Source organism: Nerophis ophidion, linkage group LG17, assembly GCF_033978795.1.
Source record: "Nerophis ophidion isolate RoL-2023_Sa linkage group LG17, RoL_Noph_v1.0, whole genome shotgun sequence".
NCBI classification, from domain to species: Eukaryota; Metazoa; Chordata; class Actinopteri; order Syngnathiformes; family Syngnathidae; genus Nerophis; species Nerophis ophidion.
This window is the reverse complement of record NC_084627.1, coordinates 12,111,048-12,131,663: the sequence shown is the minus strand read 5'-3', so window position 1 is coordinate 12,131,663 and position 20,616 is coordinate 12,111,048. Positions and strand designations below refer to the sequence as shown.

The 20,616-nt window shown below is 40.5% G+C and overlaps 1 protein-coding gene across 1 annotated transcript; it reads right to left on the bottom strand.

Annotated features, from left to right (window-relative positions):
* Positions 1 to 2,287: 2,287 nt before the first annotated feature.
* LOC133536099 (sorting nexin-24-like) lies at positions 2,288 to 20,244 on the bottom strand. The gene is made up of 7 exons (XM_061876301.1): positions 20,043 to 20,244; positions 13,909 to 13,992; positions 11,884 to 11,988; positions 9,398 to 9,492; positions 9,296 to 9,325; positions 9,152 to 9,216; positions 2,288 to 3,349 (listed from the first exon to the last, which is right to left on the bottom strand). Exons 1-7 carry the CDS (start codon positions 20,109 to 20,111, stop codon positions 3,279 to 3,281), a joined length of 519 nt encoding a protein of 172 aa, XP_061732285.1. The 5' UTR covers positions 20,112 to 20,244; the 3' UTR covers positions 2,288 to 3,278.
* Positions 20,245 to 20,616: the final 372 nt, after the last annotated feature.

Here is a 20,616-nt window from a genome sequence, read left to right as displayed (position 1 = left end):
TTTTGATGTTCAATTTGTTTTTGCAAATAATCATTAACTTTAGAATTTGATGCCAGCAACACGTGACAAAGAAGTTGGGAAAGGTGGCAATAAATACTGAGAAAGTTGAGGAATGCTCATCAAACGCTTATTTGGAACATCCCACAGGTGTGCAGGCTAATTGGGAACAGGATTGGGTATAAAAACAGCTTCCCAAAAAATGCTCAGTCTTTCACAAGAAAGGATGGGGCGAGGTACACCCCTTTGTCCACAACTGCGTGAGCAAAACAGTTTAAGAACAACGTTTCTCAAAGTGTAATTGCAAGAAATTAAGGGATTTCAACATCTACGCTCCATAATATCATCAAAAGGTTCAGAGAATCTGGAGAAATCACTCCACGTAAGCGGCATGGCCGGAAACCCGACATTGAATGACCGTGACCACAAAAAAACACATTCAGCACGTGTTACAACAGCGTGGCTTCGTAAAAAAAGAGTGCGGGTACTTTCCTGGCCCGCCTGCAGTCCAGACCTGTCCCCCATGGAAAATGTGTGGTGCATTATGAAGCCTAAAATACGACAGTGGAGACCCTGGACTGTTGAACGACTGAAGCTCTACATCATGGGTGTCAAACTCTGGCCCTTGAGGCAATATCAAATTAACATTAGAGCTGGCCCGACGGTGTTAAACAGCGGCAGTGTCACTGTAGCGCCGCATTCACCGCTAATACTCATATGGAGTCTCCGATTTTCAAAGGAGACTCCATAAATTTCAGTGCCCCTCATGAAAATCACAGGGGGCAACCATTCCCACCTGGACAACAATATTGGGGGCGTACCTTAAAGGCACTGCCTCAAACGTCCTCTAAAACCTTTCGTCACGTCCGCTTTTCCTACGTAAAAACAGCGTGCCGGCCTAGTCACATGACATATGTGGCTTTTACACACACACGCTAATGCAATGCAAGCTTGGTCAACAGCCATACAGGTCACACTGAGGGTGGCCGTATAAACAACTTTAACACTGTTACAAATATGCGCCACACTGTGAACCAACACTAAATGAGAATGACAAGCAAATTTCGGGAGAACATTCGCACTGTAACACAACAGAACAAATACACAGAATCCCTTGCAGCACTACCTCTTCCTGGACGCTACAATATAAAATGTATTATTAGCCTGTGGGAAAAGTTTATTTTGATTTACCTGAGAAGGCTGCAAATAGGAAAGAGGCATTCAATTTGTATTTAAATTTGATTTGATATGCCATGGCTTCACGGTGGCAGAGGGGTTAGTGCGTCTGCCTCACAATACGAAGGTCCTGCAGTCCTGGGTTCAAATCCAGGCTCGGGATCTTTCTGTGTGGAGTTTGCATGTTCTCCCCGTGACTGCGTGGGTTCCCTCCGGGTACTCCGGCTTCCTCCCACTTCCAAAGACATGCACCTGGGGATAGGTTGATTGGCAACACTAAATTGGCCCTAGTGTGTGAATGTGAGTGTGGATGTTGTCTGTCTATCTGTGTTGGCCCTGCGATGAGGTGGCGACTTGTCCAGGGTGTACTCCGCCTTCCGCCCGATTGTAGCTGAGATAGGGGCCAGCGCCCCCCGTGTCCCCGAATGGGAATAAGCGGTAGAAAATGGATGGATGGATGGATGCCATTGCTATTTTTTAAATTATTAGTATTATTTGAAACTGGATTTTGCATGTCACTATAAAGTTATATAAGTCTCACTTGTTCAATATTCAATGCAAAACTTGTTTGGATCCCTATTAAAAGGTTAATTTGTTCAACCTTGGCCCGCGGCTTTGTTCAGTTTAAAATTTTGGCCCACTCTGTATTTGAGTTTCACACCCCTGATCTACATAAAACAAGAATGGGAAAGAATTCCACTTTCAAAGCTTCAACAATTAGTTTCCTCAGTTCCCAAACGTTTAATGAGTGTTGTTAAAAGAAAAGGTGATGTAACACAGTGGTGAACATGCCCTTTCCCAACTACTTTGGCACGTGTTGCAGCCATGAAATTCTAAGTTAATTATTATTTGCAAAAAAATAAAAATGTTGTCTTTGTAGTGCATTCAACTGAATATGGGTTGAAAAGGATTTGCAAATCATTGTATTCTGTTTATATTTACATCAAACACAATTTCTCAACTCATGGAAATGGGGTTTGTTTAATCAGGAGGAAAAAATAGTAACTGAAGCCTGGATTTGAGGAAATATTGTTGTTTTTCTGCTGCACATCTCCATACTGTGAGTAAGACTTCCCATTTCTACTTTTATAAAAACACAATAAAAATCCTTCCATGTCATTGACATTCTTTTTAATCATAAAAAAATGTACTCAGTGCTTTTCATACTTCATCCCTTTTTATGGCACAATACGACTCTTCACGTGGTTCGATCAGTACAGCGACACCACAAATCTACGGCAGAGTTGAGGATTTGTAGTGATTCAAAGCAAATGTGCAGATGTTAGTGAGGTCCGGTGGCGTATAAAAATGGTAGACGTTATTTCATACACTGGCTAAAAATAAAGATTTCATATTGCACAACTCATGAAATAATAATAACATGTCCCATACTGGCCGAGGAACAAGTGTCACAAAAAAAATCTCATGGTGGAAGTCAAAGTCCGTCCCAAATGAACCCGATGATCCTTCCCGGTGGCAGACCGCTAGCGTTCACCGCTGTGACCCTGGCGCTGGTCTTCTTCAGGGAGTGGCGGGCTCTCAACCAGCTCCGCAGTTGTCCCAAGAGGCCCTGAACGCCTCATTTCCCTTCTGGTTCTCTCACAGCTGCCGTCAAATAAATCCCCTTTTCTACTCTTAAGGCCCAAGCTGTTTGTTTACATGCTTTTTTGTTGTATTTCTCTTTGCTATTTCGGCTTATTGGACCCTAATTAGAATTAAAAACGAAAAATCATCTTTTGATATGATGTACTTAGTCCATAAGTACACAAACGTGGACTTCGTATTTAGTGACATGCTAATTCTTATTTTTCCAAATTCCATTGTATGTTATACTCTTCTGACACCACCAGATGGCAGTATAAGTGTCCACATAAGTGGCCATAAGACCCCAATTCAGTAGTGTACACAATTTTGGAAATAATATCTAAAAGGTGCTGTCCACGCATGTGGCCACTAAGCTTTTAGAGGTTTTTAACATTAGAATGAACTTATTTTGATTTGATTGGCTCAGGTCGGCGGTGATAAATGTGCAAAAATATGTTAAGATGCAAGTAAGCTTCGGTTGCTCTAAAATGTGCTGCGTCTTTCTGTCCGGGCAAGAAGTTCTACCTGGGCTGGAGGTCAGCGTAGAAAACTCCATGTATGACGCCTTCGATCACAACGTTTGAGAAAGCATCTGAAAAGAAGAAAATAACAAGAAATATTAGTTATACACCATCAGCATGCTAACTTTTTATTTTATTTTTTAGCTAATTTTACTTTTTTTTTTAACTCACACTTTGGAGTTATAACTTAGTATGTGACACATACTAACTGTTAGCAGTTGGAATGCTAATTTTACTGGCTAATTTTGCAGTCGCAGGCTAGCTAAGGTTGACATGCTAGCATGCTAACTTTTTTTTGCAGTGTTTTCAGCTGAACACCCCAGTCATGCTAACGGTTAGCATGCTAACATTAACATGCTAACTTTTTTCCCGCATGTTTTCAGCCCAACACCTCAGTCTTGTAACGTGGTACTTGACACATGCTAACTTTTTTGCCATTTTTGCAGCTCAACACTTCAGAACCATATAACTTGGTACTTGCCACATGCCAGCTCTTAGCAAGCTAACATGCTAAATTTTCCCCATGTTTTCAGCCGAACACCCCAGTCAGGTAACGTGGTACTTGACACATGCTAACTTTTTTGCCATTTTTGCAGCTCAACACTTCAGAACCATATAACTTGGTACTTGCCACATGCCAGCTCTTAGCAAGCTAACATGCTAAATTTTCCCCATGTTTTCAGCCGAACACCCCAGTCAGGTAACGTGGTACTTGACACATGCTAACTTTTTAGCCAATTTTGCAGCTGAACACATCAGAACCATATAACTTGGTACTTGCCACATGCCAGCTCTTAGTATGCTAACATGCAAAATTTTCCCCATGTTTTCAGCTGAACACCCCAGTCAGGTAACGTGGTACTTGACACATGCTAACTTTTTAGCCCATTTTGCAGCTGAACACCTCAGAACCATATAACTTGGTACTTGCCACATGCCAGCTCTTAGTATGCTAACATGCAAAATTTTCCCCATGTTTTCAGCCGAACACCCCAGTCAGGTAACGTGGTACTTAACACATGCTAACTTTTTAGCCCATTTTGCAGCTGAACACATCAGAACCATATAACTTGGTACTTGCCACATGCCAGCTCTTAGTATGCTAACATGCAAAATTTTCCCCAGGTTTTCAGCCGAACACCCCAGTCAGGTAACGTGGTACTTGACACATGCTAACTTTTTAGCCAATTTTGCAGCTGAACACCTCAGAACCATATAACTTGGTACTTGCCACATGCCAGCTGTAAGCTTGCAAAAAAATGTCCCCATGTTTTCAACCAAACACCCCAGTCATGCTAACGGTTAGCATGCTAACATTAACATGCTAACTTTTTTTCCGCATTTTTTAAGCCCAACACCCCAGTCTTGTAATTTGGTGCTTGACACATGCTAACTTTTTAGCCAATTTTGCAGCTCAACACCTCAGAACCATATAACTTGGTACTTGCCACATGCCAGCTCTTAGCATGCTAACATGCTAAATTTTCCCCATGTTTTCAGCTGAACACCCCAGTCAGGTAACGTGGTACTTGACACATGCTAACTTTTTAGCCAATTTTGCAGCTGAACACATCAGAAACATATAACTTGGTACTTGCCACATGCCAGCTGTCAGCATGCAAAAAATGTTCCCCATGTTTTCAACCCAACACCCCAGTCATGCTAACGGTTAACATGCTAACATTAACATGCTAACTTTTTTCCGCATTTTTTCAGCCCAACGCCCCAGTCTTGTAACTTGGTGCTTGACACATGCTAACTTTTTACCCAATTTTGCAGCTCAACACTTCAGAACCATATAACTTGGTACTTGCCACATGCCAGCTCTTAGCATGCTAACATGCTAATTTTTTCCCATGTTTTCAGCTGAACACCCGAGTCTTGTAACGTGTTACTTGACACATGCTAACTTTTTCGCCAATTTTGCAGCTGAACACATCAGAACCATATAACTTGGTACTTGTCACATGCCAGCTCTTAGCATGCTAACATGCAAAATTTCCCCCATGTTTTCAGCCGAACACCCCAGTCAGGTAACGTGTTACTTGACACATGCTAACTTTTTGGCCAATTTTGCAGCTGAACACCTCGGAACCATATAACTTGGTACTTGCCACATGCCAGCTGTTAGCATGCAAAAAATGTTCCATGTTTTCAACTGAACACCCCAGTCATGCTAACGGTTAACATGCTAACATTAACATGCTAACTTTTTTCTGCATTTTTTCAGCCCAACACCCCAGTCTTGTAACTTGGTGCTTGACACATGCTAACTTTTTAGCCAATTTTGCAGCTCAACACTTCAGAACCATATAACTTGGTACTTACCACATCCCAGCTCTTAGCATGCTAACATGCTAATTTTTTCCCATGTTTTCAGCTGAACACCCCAGTCAGGTAACGTGGTACTTGACACATGCTAACTTTTTAGCCAATTTTGCAGCTGAACACCTCAGAACCATATAACTTGGTACTTGCCACATGCCAGCTCTTAGTATGCTAACATGCAAAATTTTCCCCATGTTTTCAGCCGAACACCCCAGTCAGGTAACGTGGTACTTGACACATGCTAACTTTTTAGCCCATTTTGCAGCTCAACACCTCAGAACCATATAACTTGCTACTTGCCACATGCCAGCTCTTAGTCTGCTAACATGCAAAATTTTCCCCATGTTTTCAGCCGAACAGCACAGTCAGGTAACATGGTACTTGACACATGCTAACTTTTTAGCAAATTTTGCAGCTGAACACCTCAGAACCATATAACTTGGTACTTGCCACATGCCAGCTGCTAGCATGCAAAAAATGTTCCCCATGTTTTCAACCCAACACCCCAGTCATGCTAACGGTTAGCATGCTAACATTAACATGCTAACTTTTTTTCCGCATTTTTTAAGCCCAACACCCCAGTCTTGTAATTTGGTGCTTGACACATGCTAACTTTTTAGCCAATTTTGCAGCTCAACACTTCAGAACCATAAAACTTGGTACTTGACACAACTGTTAGCATGTTAGCCTGCTAATACAATCATGCTAACTTTTTTTTTTGTCAATATTTTGCTGTACCCCTTAGTCATAACACTGCAAAATAGGGCTGCAGCTATCAATTATTTTAGTAATAGAGTTATCAATAATATTAATTGGATCCAGCAAATATGCTAAAACACACTTAACAGGCCTAATGCGTATTTTAGACATTTTTCTGCTTGCTGCAACCTTCATTTTTTTTTTTTAAATTGCACTTTTAACATGCGTATTAATAAAAGGTGTGTGTAATATTTTTTTAGAAGTTACCCTCATATGATTAATCAAAGAAAAATGATATGAATCCCAATTTTTCTAACGAACCCTACTTGGTGCAAACTAAAAAACCATGATCACACAAATATGACGATCTTGCTAATAGTCGTCTCTATCGTCTCAGGCACATTCTAAAAATTAAAAAAATAAAAAACAGAAAAAGTGGTATAAAAGAGTAAACGGGTGGAATGTGACAATAAAATGTTGCAATGTTGACTCTAATAACACAAAGCTGCCATGCAGGCTGTTATTTTCTTTAGAAAAATAATAGTTAATCAAAATAAATGTCACATTAAATATTCCACTTTGAGATATTTTTTTGTGAAAATGTTGCATATTTTGTTTTTTGCCATATTCAAAAAATGATTTTTTTGTAAAGAAGGGCCTAATTAAGAACAAACCAAAAACATAAATAACAATAAAAGCTATAATTGACAGATGGATCTGAAGTTGATCTCAAGACAATTGTGTTTAAAATAAACAGTGAAAAAATGTTTTATTTTTATTTTTAATGAGTAGGACCCTTTTGGATCCCCAATAATTTTAGTGCGATTTTTTTGTGTGTGTCATTGCTAAAAAAAAAAAATAATAAATTGAATTCAATGGTGTTATGTGATGGCATTTTTAAGGCTCCAATTATTCTATAATCTCAAATATTCCACTTTAAAGTTTTATTGAGGGAAACTATTGCATATTTTGTGTTTTTTTCCCCGTAACAAAACAGGGTTTTCTTTGACAAAAAGAGCATACAACTTAAATCTTTAAAAACGTTATATTGACAGATAGACCTAATGTTGATCTAGAGCAGGGGTCAGCAACCTTTTTGAAACCAAGAGCTACTTCTTGGGTACTGATTCATGCGAAGGGCTACCAGTTTGATACACCCTTAAATACATTGCCAGAAATAGCCAATTTGCTCAATTTAAATTTAATAAATTAATCTATATATATAAAAAATGGGTATTTATGTCTGTCATTCCGTCGTACTTTTTTTTTTCTTTTACGGAAGGTTTTTTGTAGAGAATAAATGATGAAACAAACACTTAATTGAACGGTTTAAAGGAGGAGAAAACACGAAAAAAATTAAAATGAAATTTTGAAACGTAGTTTAGTTTTAATTTCGACTCTTTAAAATTCCAAATTCAACCGAAAAAAATGAAGAGAAAAACGAGCTAATTCGAATCTTTTTGAAAAAATTGAAAAAAGAATTTATGAAACGTCCTTAGTAATTTTCCCTGATTAAGATTAATTTTAGTATTTTGAGAACATGTTTTAAATAGGTTAAAATCCAACCTGCATTTTGTTAGAATATATAACAAATTGGACCAAGCTATATTTCTAACAAAGACAAATCATTATTTCTTCTAGATTTTCCAGAACAAAAATTTTAAAAGAAATTCAAAGGAACTTGAAATAAGATTTACATTTGACTCTAAATATTTTATAGATTTGCCAGAATAATTTTTGGGAATTTTAATCACAATAAGTTTGAAGAAAAATTTCACAAATATTCTTTGTCAAAAAAACAGAAGCTGAAATGAAAAATGACATTAATTCTTTACAATAAAAAAAAAAAAATACTTGAACATTGATATAAATTGTCAGGAAAGAAGAGGAAGGAATTTAAAAGGTAAAAAGGTATATGTGTTTAAAAATCCGAAAATCATTTTTAAGGTTGTATTTTTTCTCAAATTGTCTTTATTTAAACAAGTGAAGACCAAATCTTTAAAATATTTTCTTGGATTTCCAAATTCTATTTGAGTTTTGTCTCTCTTAGAATTAAAAATGTCCAGCAAAGCGAGACCAGCTTGCTAGTAAATAAATACAATTTAAAAAATAGAGGCAGCTCACTGGTAAGTGCTGCTATTTGAGCTATTTTTAGAACAAGCCAGCGGGCGACTCATCTGGTCCTTACGGGCACCGCGTTGGTGACCCCTGCTCTAGAGATTTAAACCTTGAATAACAATAATACAAAATAATGACACATTTTAAATATTTTTTTGACCAAAATTTGTGGGGTCCCAAGCCTGAGTGGAGGCCTAAATGTATATTTTTACACATATATTGTATTGGTGGGCTTCACGGTGGCAGAGGGGTTAGTGCGTCTGCCTCACAATACGAAGTTCCTGCAGTCCTGGGTTCAAATCCAGGCTGGGGATCTTTCTGTGTGGAGTTTGCATGTTCTCCCCGTGACTGGGTGCGTTCCCTCCGGGTACTCCGGCTTCCTCCCACTTCCAAAAACATGCACCTGGGGATAGGTTGATTGGCAACACTAAAATTGAATGTTGTCTGTCTATCTGTGTTGGCCCTGCGATGAGGTGGCGACTTGTCCAGGGTGTACCCCGCCTTCCGCCCGATTGTAGCTGAGATAGGCGCCAGCGCCCCCCGCGACCCCGAAGGGAATAAACAGTAGAAAATGGATGGATGGATATTGTATTGGTTTTTGAAATAAAATAATATCAAAATGGGCCCCGCTCGCGTTGATTTTTCAGTGTGCGGCCCTCAGTGGAAAAAGTTTGGACACCCCTGGTCCCAGGCAAAGCCGTGTACCTAATGTTGTGTCCTGCACTCACCGTGGGGGTGGGGCCGCAGGTAGGGGTCGTTCAGAAACACCATGACCGGCTGGTGCGACAGTTTGCTGACACAAAACAAAAAAATAGAAAAAGTTTATTTTTAGCACACTTAAGCCAGGAAAAGTCACTTGCAAAATGAGTCACCTGGATTCCATGGAGTCGGTATCAAAGGACCTGGGAAGGAAGGGGAATGGGGAGTCAGACATAGAACCTTCTGGTAAATAAAGCTCCGCGGTCTCGGCTTACCCGCAGCTCTCGGTTTTTGGCAAGGAGGGGAAATGGCGCAGATTGAGGAAGTCCAGGAATATCTTTGGAAGAACCTCGTTCTCCATAATTATAGTCTGGACCAGAACAAATTGCAGCATTGTTATGTTGTGTGACACTTTGATCCTCACGTACCACACCCGCTCTACGCTGGGAACATTTTTGGGAACGATTTTTTAAATTTTATTTTAATCTTCTATCCCCCTCCCCCTTGTTTACCTGTATGTCATCTTTTTTGTAAGGGGCGCTGGAAGCCGGCAGACCCGTCAGCGATCCTGTTCTGTCTCCCTGTAATGTTTGTCTGATCTTGAATGGGATTGTGCTGAAAATTGTAATTTTCCTGAAGGAACTCTCCTGACGGAATAAATAAAGTACTATCTAATCTAATCTAATCTAATTTAATTTTGGAGTGTTGGGCACGACATCATCCATAATCCCTACCTGAGACACGGACACGTCTTTCCCTTTTCTGTGGGGTGTGAATAGTGGCAAACTGGTACTTTGTGGTAGCTAACAATGCAAAAAAAAAACGTTCAACAACGCTCTGTTTAAATGCTGTGATTGTAATCTTGTGTGGCATGGCGTCGTCTTGCCGAAATAAGCAGGGGCGTCCATGAAAAAGACGTCGCTCGGATGGCAACATATGTTGCTCCAAAACCTGTACGTACCTTTCAGCATTAATGGTGCCTTCACAGATGTGAAAGTTACCCAAGCCTTGGGCACGGATACACTCCCATACCATCACACATGCTGGCTTTTACACTTTGCACCTATAAAAGTCTGAATGGTTCTTTTCCTCCAGTTTCCCCCAAAAATTAGAAATGTGGACTCGTCAGACCACATAACGCTTCTCCACCTTGCATTAGTCCATCTTAGCTTTTCTGGGTGTTGTTGATAAAAAGTTAGGGGACGGCGTAGCGAAGTTTGGAGAGTGGCCGTGCCAGCAATCTGAGGGTTATTGGTTCGATCTCCACCTTCTACCATCCGAGTCACGTCCGTTGTGTCCTTGAGCAAGACACTTCACCCTTGCTCCTGATGGGTCCTGGTTAGCGCCGTGCATGGCAGCTCCCGCCATCAGTGTGTGAATGGGTGAATGCGGAAATAGTGTCAAAGCGCTTTGAGTTCCTTAAAAAAAGGTAGAAAAGCGCTATACAAGTACAACCCATTTACAGATGCTGGATTTTCAACTTTGCACTTATAATAGTCTGGATGCTTCTTTTCCTCCAGTTTCCCCCAAAAATTAGAAATGTGGACTCGTCAGACCACATAACCCTTCTCCACTTTGCATCAGTCCACTAAGCTTTTCTGGGTGTTGTTGATAAAAAGCTGGGGGACGGCGTAGCGAAGTTTGGAGAGTGACCGTGCCAGCAATCTGAGGGTTATTGGTTCGATCTCCACCTTCTACCATCCGAGTCACGTCCGTTGTGTCCTTGAGCAAGACACTTCACCCTTGCTCCTGATGGGTCCTGGTTAGCGCCGTGCATGGCTGCTCCCGCCATCAGTGTGTGAATGGGTGAATGTGGAAATAGTGTCAAAGTGCTTTGAGTTCCTTAAAAAAAGGTAAAAAAGCGCTATACAAGTACAACCCATTTACCATTTACAGATGCTGGATTTTCAACTTTGCACTTATAATAGTATGGTTGGTTCTTTTCCTCCAGTTTCCCCCAAAAATTAGAAATGTGAACTCGTCAGAACACTTTTCCACTTTACATCAGTCCATCTTAGATGAGCTTGGGGTCCAGCGAAGCCGGCTGCGTTTCTGGGTGTTGTTGATAAATAGCTTTCGCTTTGCATAGTAGAGTTTTAACTTGCACTTGCAGATGTAGCAACCAACTGTAGTTACTGACGGTGGTTTTCTGAAGTGTTCCTGATCCCACGTGGTGATATCCTTTACACACTGATGTTGCTTTTTGATGGTGTACTGCCAGAGGGATCTAAAGTCACGGGCATTGCAGTGATTTCTCCAGATTCTCTGAACCTTTTGATGATTTTACAGACCATAGATGGTGAAATGCCTAAATGTCTCGTAATAGCTCGTTGAGAAATGTTGTTCTTAAACAAATTTGCTCACGCATTTGTTGACAAAGTGGTGACCCTCGCCCCGTCCTTGTTTGTGAATGACTGAGCATTTCATAGAAGCTGCTTTTATACCCAATCATGGCACCCACCTGTTCCCAATTAGCTTGTTTACCTGTGGGTTGTTCCAAATAAGTGTTTGATGAGCATTCCTCAACTTTCTCAGTCTTTTTTGCTACTTTTTTCTAAACATGTTGCAGGCATCAAATTCCAAATGAGCTAACATTTCCAAAAATTATTATATAGATATAAATGTTTACATCTGCACCTTATTGCTCTTTTATCCTGCACTAACATGAGCTAATGCAGGGAAATGTACGTCTTATCTGTACTGCAAAGTTCACATTGGAATGACAATAAAAGGAAGTCTAAAAGAGTGATAAGGCGTGTACCTGCAGGTAAAACTCCAGACCATGTCTTCTCTGCTCCAGCACTTTGGGAACCCAGTTTCTGATATGTTTGGAAGGGATCTCAGGCGGTTTGATGCTCTTTTTCAGCTGGAAAAAAGAAGGACCCGGGTTAGACCCGACACTGAACCAAGCTCAATTAAAATTACTTTTTTTTTTTTTAATGGGGTCATGTTCGTCCAGGCCTGGGCAATTATTTTGACTCGGATGGCCAAATTTTAAAGAAAAACACTTATACAAAAACCTCACAATAATGTCTTATTGGATGGTAAAAACATTATGACACACCACCTTGAAAACATAATGGAATTTCACATTTTCATCATACTGCTGTGATTATAAGCATTAAGTGTTCATTCAAGGCTAAGGCAAAAATATGGAGATATATATACTGTATAGTGCAGGGGTCGGGAACCTTTTTGGCTGCGAGAGCCAAGAATCCAAATATTTAAAAATGTATTTCCGTAAGAGCCATAAAATATTTTTTAGCACTGAACACGACTAACCGTGTGCATTTTTAAGTAAGACCAACATAGAGTATAACAGGTCTCTTATTCTTTGTAATAACATTGTTATTCTGAAGCTAACTGTGAGGGGGCGTGGCCTGCGGGCCTGTAGCAAAGGTATGTGGGCGGTATAGCTCGGTTGGTAGAGTGGCTGTGCCAGCAACTTGGGGGTTGCAGGTTCGATTCCCGCTTGTGCCATTCTAGTCACTGCCGTTGTGTCCTTGGGCAAGACACTTTACCCACCTGCTCCCAGTGCCACCCACACTGGTTTAAATGTAACTTAGATATTGGGTGTCACTATGTAAAGCGCTTTGAGTCACTAGAGAAAAGCGCTATCCATCCATCCATCCATCCATCCATTTTCTACCGCTTATTCCTTTTCGGGGTCGCGGGGGGCGCTGGCGCCTATCTCAGCTACAATCGGGCGGAAGGCAGGGTACACCCTGGACAAGTCGCCACCTCATCGCAGGGCCAACACAGATAGACAGACAACATTCACACTCACATTCACACACTAGGGCCAATTTAGTGTTGCCAATCAACCTATCCCCAGGTGCATGTCTTTGGAAGTGGGAGGAAGCCGGAGTACCCGGAGGGAACCCACGCAGTCACGGGGAGAACATGCAAACTCCACACAGAAAGATCCCGAGCCTAGATTTGAACCCAGGACTGCAGGAACTTCGTATTGTGAGGCAGACGCACTAACCCCTCTGCCACCGTGGTTTAAATGTAACTTAGATATTGGGTGTCACTATGTAAAGCGCTTTGAGTCACTAGAGAAAAGCGCTATATAAATATAATTCACTTCACTTCAAAGCTGGGTGTTGCCAGGACCAGCCTCGAAATCAGCGACAGGTGCGTAGATGGCCCACCTGGGCCTTGTTATCTCATCCCCTGTCGCTCTGTTTATAAGCAGCAGCCAGGAGTAGAGACGGGGATGGAGCTGGAGCCAGAGCGCGAGCGTGAACGAAAGAAAAAGACAATTGCTGGAAACCAACTAAGAGACTTATTGAAAAATAAAAAATATTGTAACCCTGAAACGGGCTCTCATGTCGGTGCTTGGTGGTCTGAAGAACCCCCAGGAGAGCAAGCCCTAAACTAACCCACATTAAATAAATCACTTCTTACCCTTAATGCAACTTCTTGAATAAGTGCGGTAGAAAAAAGGACGGATGGATTCAAATGCAAGAGCATGTTTTCTATTTTAATCGTTATTTTTAACACTTTGATTACAAGTGGAATTATTCATTACTTATTGTGTTAAGCAATGTCAGCTCAGATTTATCCGAGAGCCAGATGCAGTCATCGAAAGAGCCACATCTGGCTCTAAAGCCATAGGTTCCCTACCCCGTGGTATATTGTATCGCGATACGGCCTAAAAATATCGAGATATTAAAAAAAAGGCCATATCGCCCAGCCCTAACTAAGTGGAGGGCAATTATCATGATTACTATATAATCATATCATTAAAACACACTAGCAACTTGGCGATGTCACGTCTCACCATTTTATGTAAGGTGTAGAATTCACTGTAGCGTTTCTCCACGCTGTGTTGCCTTCCGCTCATCAGCACGTCCACTCTGAACACCTAAAAGAGGAACCATTGCGGGAAGGGGGGGTTGGGGTGGGGATGTCAAGATCCACATTGTTGATGCGTCAGTGATTATAGGAGGAAACATATGGACAACAACTTCCTCTCTTTCCTATCTCCCTCCACCCCACACACACCCTGTAAATCCAGTGTCAAACACTGAATATAATGAAGGTCAACACACTGAAGAGCATTTCTTGTCCATCCATCCATTTACATCCATCCAGACACCCTGGACAAGTCGCCACCTCATCGCAGGGCCAACACAGATAGACAGACAACATTCACACACTAGGGCCAATTTAGTCTTGCCAATCAACCTATCCCCAGGTGCATGTTTTTGGAGGTGGGAGGAAGCCGGCTTCCTACAAAAAGTATCTTTATTTTGGTGTATTATTCAAACCATTGGTTCTCAACCTTTTTTGCAGTGATGTATCCCCTGTGAACATTATTTTAATTCAAGTACCCTCGCTCAGAGGAGATCATGTTTGAAAAAAGGTGACCGGTTTTTACAAAACTTTTGTTTTGAAGGGGGAATTGCAAACTTCCTGTTGATTTTTGCTGAAGGATGTCAGTGTATGAAATCTAGGTCTGAGTGAGACCTACATAGAGGTTTTTGTTTGATGTTGCTAAAACATTCCTACTGGAAGTTATAGGCAGTTTTGTCTGTGTTTTATTCCTAGGGCGCGCTACAGCGCAATTTTGAGTTTTGGAGTTAGGTTTTTTTTTTTATTAGATCACAATTTTCGCCAGTCCTGATGTGTGTGTCCAGTTTGGTGAGTTTTGAAGCATGTTAAAGGGGTCAAATTACAGCTCAAAGAGGCAAAGGTGAGTGTTTTTACAAAACTTTTGTTTTGAAGGGGGAATTGCAAACTTCCTGATTTTTGCTGAAGGATGTCAGTGTATGTAATGTAGGTCTGAGTGAGACCTACATAGAGGTTTTTGTTTCATGTCGCCACGACATTCCTACTGGAAGTTACAGGCAGTTTTGTATGTGTTTTCTTCCTAGGAGAAGTTTTGTCTGCGTTTTATTCCTAGGGCGCGCTAGAGCGCAACTTTGAGTTTTGGGGTTAGGTTTTTTTGATTAGATCACAATTTTCGCCAGTCCTGATGTGTGTGTCCAGTTTGGTGAGTTTTGAAGCATGTTAAGGGGGTCAAATTACAGCTCAAAGAGGCAAAGGTGACCGGTTTTTACAAAACTTTTGTTTTGAAGGGGGAATTGCAAACTTCCTGTTGATTTTTGCTGAAGGATGTCAGTTTATGAAATCTAGGTCTAAGTGAGACCTACATAGAGGTGTTTGTTTCATGTCGCTACAACATTCCTACTGGAAGTTACAGGCAGTTTTGTCTGTGTTTTATTCCTAGGGCGCGCTACAGCGCAATTTTGAGTTTTGGAGTTAGGTTTTTTTTTTTATTAGATCACAATTTTCGCCAGTCCTGATGTGTGTGTCCAGTTTGGTGAGTTTTGAAGCATGTTAAAGGGGTCAAATTACAGCTCAAAGAGGCAAAGGTGAGTGTTTTTACAAAACTTTTGTTTTGAAGGGGGAATTGCAAACTTCCTGATTTTTGCTGAAGGATGTCAGTGTATGAAATGTAGGTCTGAGTGAGACCTACATAGAGGTTTTTGTTTCATGTCGCTACGACATTCCTACTGGATGTTACAGGCAGTTTTGTGTGTGTTTTCTTCCTAGGAAAAGTGTTGTCTGTGTTTTATTCCTAGGGTGTGCTAAAGCGCAATTTTGAGTTTTGGGGTTAGGTTTTTTTGATTAGATCACAATTTTCACCAGTCCTGATGTGTGTGTCCAGTTTGGTGAGTTTTGAAGCATGTTAAGGGGGTCGGATTACAGCTCAAAGAGGCAAAGGTGAGTGTTTTTACAAAACTTTTGTTTTGAAGGGGGAATTGCAAACTTCCTGATTTTTGCTGAAGGATGTCAGTGTATGAAATCTAGGTCTGAGTGAGACCTACATAGAGGTTTTTGTTTCATGTCGCTACAACATTCCTACTGGAAGTTACAGGCAGTTTTGTCTGTGTTTTATTCCTAGGGCGCGCTGGAGCGCAATTTTGAGTTTTGGGGTTAGGTTTTTTTGATTAGATCACAATTTTCGCCAGTCCTGATGTGTGTGCCCAGTTTGGTGAGTTTTGAAGCATGTTAAGGGGGTCAAATTACAGCTCAAAGAGGCAAAGGTGAGTGTTTTTACAAAACTTTTGTTTTGAAGGGGGAATTGCAAACTTCCTGTCGATTTTTGCTGAAGGATGTCAGTATATGAAATCTAGGTCTAAGTGAGACCTACATATAGGTTTTTGTTTCATGTCGCTACGACATTCCTACTGGAAGTTACAGGCAGTTTTGAATGTGTTTTCTTCCTAGGAGAAGTTTTGTCTGTGTTTTATTCCTAGGGCGTGCTAAAGCGCAATTTTGAGTTTTGGGGTTAGGTTTTTTTGATTAGATCACAATTTTCGCCAGTCCTGATGTGTGTGTCCAGTTTGGTGAGTTTTGCAGCATGTTAAGGGGGTCAAATTACAGCTCAAAGAGGCAATGGTGAGTGTTTTTACAAATTTTTGTTTTGAAGGGGGAATTGCAAACTTCCTGTTGATTTTTGCTGAAGGATGTCAGTGTATGAAATCTAGGTCTAAGTGAGACCTACATAGAGGTGTTTGTTTCATGTCGCTACAACATTCCTACTGGAAGTTACAGGCAGTTTTGTATGTGTTTTCTTCCTAGGGCGCGCTACAGCGCAATTTTGAGTTTTGGAGTTAGGTTTTTTTTTTTATTAGATCACAATTTTCGCCAGTCCTGATGTGTGTGTCCAGTTTGGTGAGTTTTGAAGCATGTTAAAGGGGTCAAATTACAGCTCAAAGAGGCAAAGGTGAGTGTTTTTACAAAACTTTTGTTTTGAAGGGGGAATTGCAAACTTCCTGATTTTTGCTGAAGGATGTCAGTGTATGAAATGTAGGTCTGAGTGAGACCTACATAGAGGTTTTTGTTTCATGTCGCTACGACATTCCTACTGGATGTTACAGGCAGTTTTGTGTGTGTTTTCTTCCTAGGAAAAGTGTTGTCTGTGTTTTATTCCTAGGGTGTGCTAAAGCGCAATTTTGAGTTTTGGGGTTAGGTTTTTTTGATTAGATCACAATTTTCACCAGTCCTGATGTGTGTGTCCAGTTTGGTGAGTTTTGAAGCATGTTAAGGGGGTCGGATTACAGCTCAAAGAGGCAAAGGTGAGTGTTTTTACAAAACTTTTGTTTTGAAGGGGGAATTGCAAACTTCCTGATTTTTGCTGAAGGATGTCAGTGTATGAAATCTAGGTCTGAGTGAGACCTACATAGAGGTTTTTGTTTCATGTCGCTACAACATTCCTACTGGAAGTTACAGGCAGTTTTGTCTGTGTTTTATTCCTAGGGCGCGCTGGAGCGCAATTTTGAGTTTTGGGGTTAGGTTTTTTTGATTAGATCACAATTTTCGCCAGTCCTGATGTGTGTGCCCAGTTTGGTGAGTTTTGAAGCATGTTAAGGGGGTCAAATTACAGCTCAAAGAGGCAAAGGTGAGTGTTTTTACAAAACTTTTGTTTTGAAGGGGGAATTGCAAACTTCCTGTCGATTTTTGCTGAAGGATGTCAGTATATGAAATCTAGGTCTAAGTGAGACCTACATATAGGTTTTTGTTTCATGTCGCTACGACATTCCTACTGGAAGTTACAGGCAGTTTTGAATGTGTTTTCTTCCTAGGAGAAGTTTTGTCTGTGTTTTATTCCTAGGGCGTGCTAAAGCGCAATTTTGAGTTTTGGGGTTAGGTTTTTTTGATTAGATCACAATTTTCGCCAGTCCTGATGTGTGTGTCCAGTTTGGTGAGTTTTGCAGCATGTTAAGGGGGTCAAATTACAGCTCAAAGAGGCAATGGTGAGTGTTTTTACAAATTTTTGTTTTGAAGGGGGAATTGCAAACTTCCTGTTGATTTTTGCTGAAGGATGTCAGTGTATGAAATCTAGGTCTAAGTGAGACCTACATAGAGGTGTTTGTTTCATGTCGCTACAACATTCCTACTGGAAGTTACAGGCAGTTTTGTATGTGTTTTCTTCCCAGGAGTTTTGTCTGTGTTTTATCCCTAGGGCGCGCTAGAGCACAATTTTGAGTTTTGGGGTTAGGTTTTTTTGATTAGATCACAATTTTCGCCAGTCCTGATGTGTGTGTCCAGTTTGGTGAGTTTTGCAGCATGTTAAGGGGGTCAAATTACAGCTCAAAGAGGCAATGGTGAGTGTTTTTACAAATTTTTGTTTTGAAGGGGGAATTGCAAACTTCCTGTTGATTTTTGCTGCAGGATGTCAGTGTATGAAATCTAGGTCTAAGTGAGACCTACATAGAGGTTTTTGTTTCATGTCGCTACGACATTCTTACTGGAAGTTACAGGCAGTTTTGTATGTGTTTTCTTCCCAGGAGTTTTGTCTGTGTTTTATCCCTAGGGCGCGCTAGAGCGCAATTTTGAGTTTTGGGGTTAGGTTTTTTTGATTAGATCACAATTTTCACCAGTCCTGATGTGTGTGTCCAGTTTGGTGAGTTTTGAAGCATGTTAAGGGGGTCAAATTACAGCTCAAAGAGGCAATGGTGAGTGTTTTTACAATTGTTTGTTTTGAAGGGGGAATTTTAAACATCCTGTTGATTTTTGCTGAAGGATGTCAGTGTATGAAATCTAGGTCTAAGTGAGACCTACATAGAGGTTTTTGTTTCATGTCGCTACGACATTCTTACTGGAAGTTACAGGCAGTTTTGTCTGTTTTCTTCCTAGGGGCGCTAAAGCGCAATTTTTAGTTTTGAGGTTGGGATTTTTGATTAAATCTCAATGTTTGCCAGTCCTGATGTGTGTGTCAAATTTGGTGAGTTTTGAAGCATGTTAAGGGGGTCAAATTACAGCTCAAAGCTGCGGAATAAAAACAATAAAGTAAGAATAAAACGCTAGAAATTCAATAGGGTCCTCTGTCTCAAAGGGACATTCGGTCCCTAATAAAGATTTCTACACATAGAAGTAATCATCAACTTAAAGTGCCCTCTTTGGGGATTGTATCAGAGATCCATCTGGATTCATGAACTTAATTCTAAACATTTATTCACAAAAAACTAACTCTTTAACATCAATATTTATGGAACATGTCAACAAAAAAATCTAGCTGTCAACACTGAATATTGCATTGTTGCATTTCATTTCACAGTATATGAACTTACATTTATATTTTCTTGAAATATTATTCAATAAATATATTCATAAAGGATTTTTTCTATTTTTTAGAATATTTTTATTAAATCTCACGTACCCCTTGGCATACTTTAAGTATCCCCAGGGGTACGTGTACCCCCATTTGAGAACCACTAATTTAAACAACAAAAAGTATCTTTATTTTGTGTATTATCCTTTAAACTACAAAAAGTATATTTACTCGGGTGCATTATCATATAAACCACAAAAATTAAATTTATATCCGTGTATTGTCATATTAAGCTACAAAAAGTATTTTATTTCCGTGAATTATAATAAACAATTGTTTTTGCAAGGGTAAACAGTGTCGCGGTGCATCCTGGGATATGTAGGCGAACTCGTCCTGCCGTGTTTGGAATGACGGGGAGTGATGTCACACGCATTCAATGTAATTCACTTCAATGTAAGGCGAGATATTTGACGTGAAATGACGACACTAGTGGACATAATTGCGGGTATTAGACGGCTGTATATCCATGTATTGTCATATTAAGCTACAAAAAGTATTTTATTTCCGTGTATTATAATAAACAATTGTTTTTGTAAGGGTAAACAGTGTCGCGGTGCATTCTGGGATATGTAGGCGAACTCGTCTTGCCGTGTTTGGAATGACGGGGAGTGATGTCACACGCCTTCAACGTAATTCAGTTCAATGTAAGGCGAGATATTTGACGTGAAATGACGACACTAGTGGACATAATTGCGGGTATTAGACGGCTGTGGCGGGTGGGACAAGACAGCACGGAGGGACTACGTGATAACCATCAATGGGGCTGAAGGAGACTCAAACATACAACTCACCGTGTATCCTCGCTCGACGTTGTTGTTCTCTGAGCGAAAAGACGGAATAGTCACGCTGATTGCATGCATTGTCGTGAAATTTAAACATATAATGATAGCCTGGCGGCGAGGAGGCTGGTGCGTACTTGTGTACTTATTCGCAGGCGTCGAGTGGACACTTGGCGGACTTCATGACGTCATAGCTCCCGAACATCACTCAGGCACATGCGCACATCTCACTTGTGATGCCCAATCCCAGAATGCACCGCGAACTGGGATAAACCGGGTGGAGGACATCCAGGTATTGTACTTTGGTCGTTTATTTTCACATAAACACGATATTGTAAGGCAGACGAACATAAAACATAAGTCAGGACAATCGGAGTTCGATTGTCGATGAAGTTAAAAAAGTGCGGAGTGGGGAGTAAAGTCAACTAACAACTTTCAATGCCTTTTCCCTCAGGATAAATACTCACTAGCGCTCTCTAGTGGTGTAATTTAGAACGTGCATGCAAGAATACAATATATATATATATATCTACATATATGTAGATATATATATATATGTATAGATGTTGCATCAGTTTACGACAAA

What these genes read in the sequence shown, in the direction of transcription:
- LOC133536099 (XM_061876301.1), bottom strand. Translation starts at nt 20,111, where the DNA reads ATGCATGCAATCAGCGTGACTATTCCGTCTTTTCGCTCAGAGAACAAC. An exon ending in ACGTCGAGCGAGGATACACG is followed by an intron (nt 13,993 to 20,042) that starts GTGAGTTGTATG and finishes TTCCTCTTTTAG; the next exon opens with GTGTTCAGAGTGGACGTGCT. An exon ending in CCAAAAACCGAGAGCTGCGG is followed by an intron (nt 9,326 to 9,397) that starts GTAAGCCGAGAC and finishes CTTCCTTCCCAG; the next exon opens with GTCCTTTGATACCGACTCCA.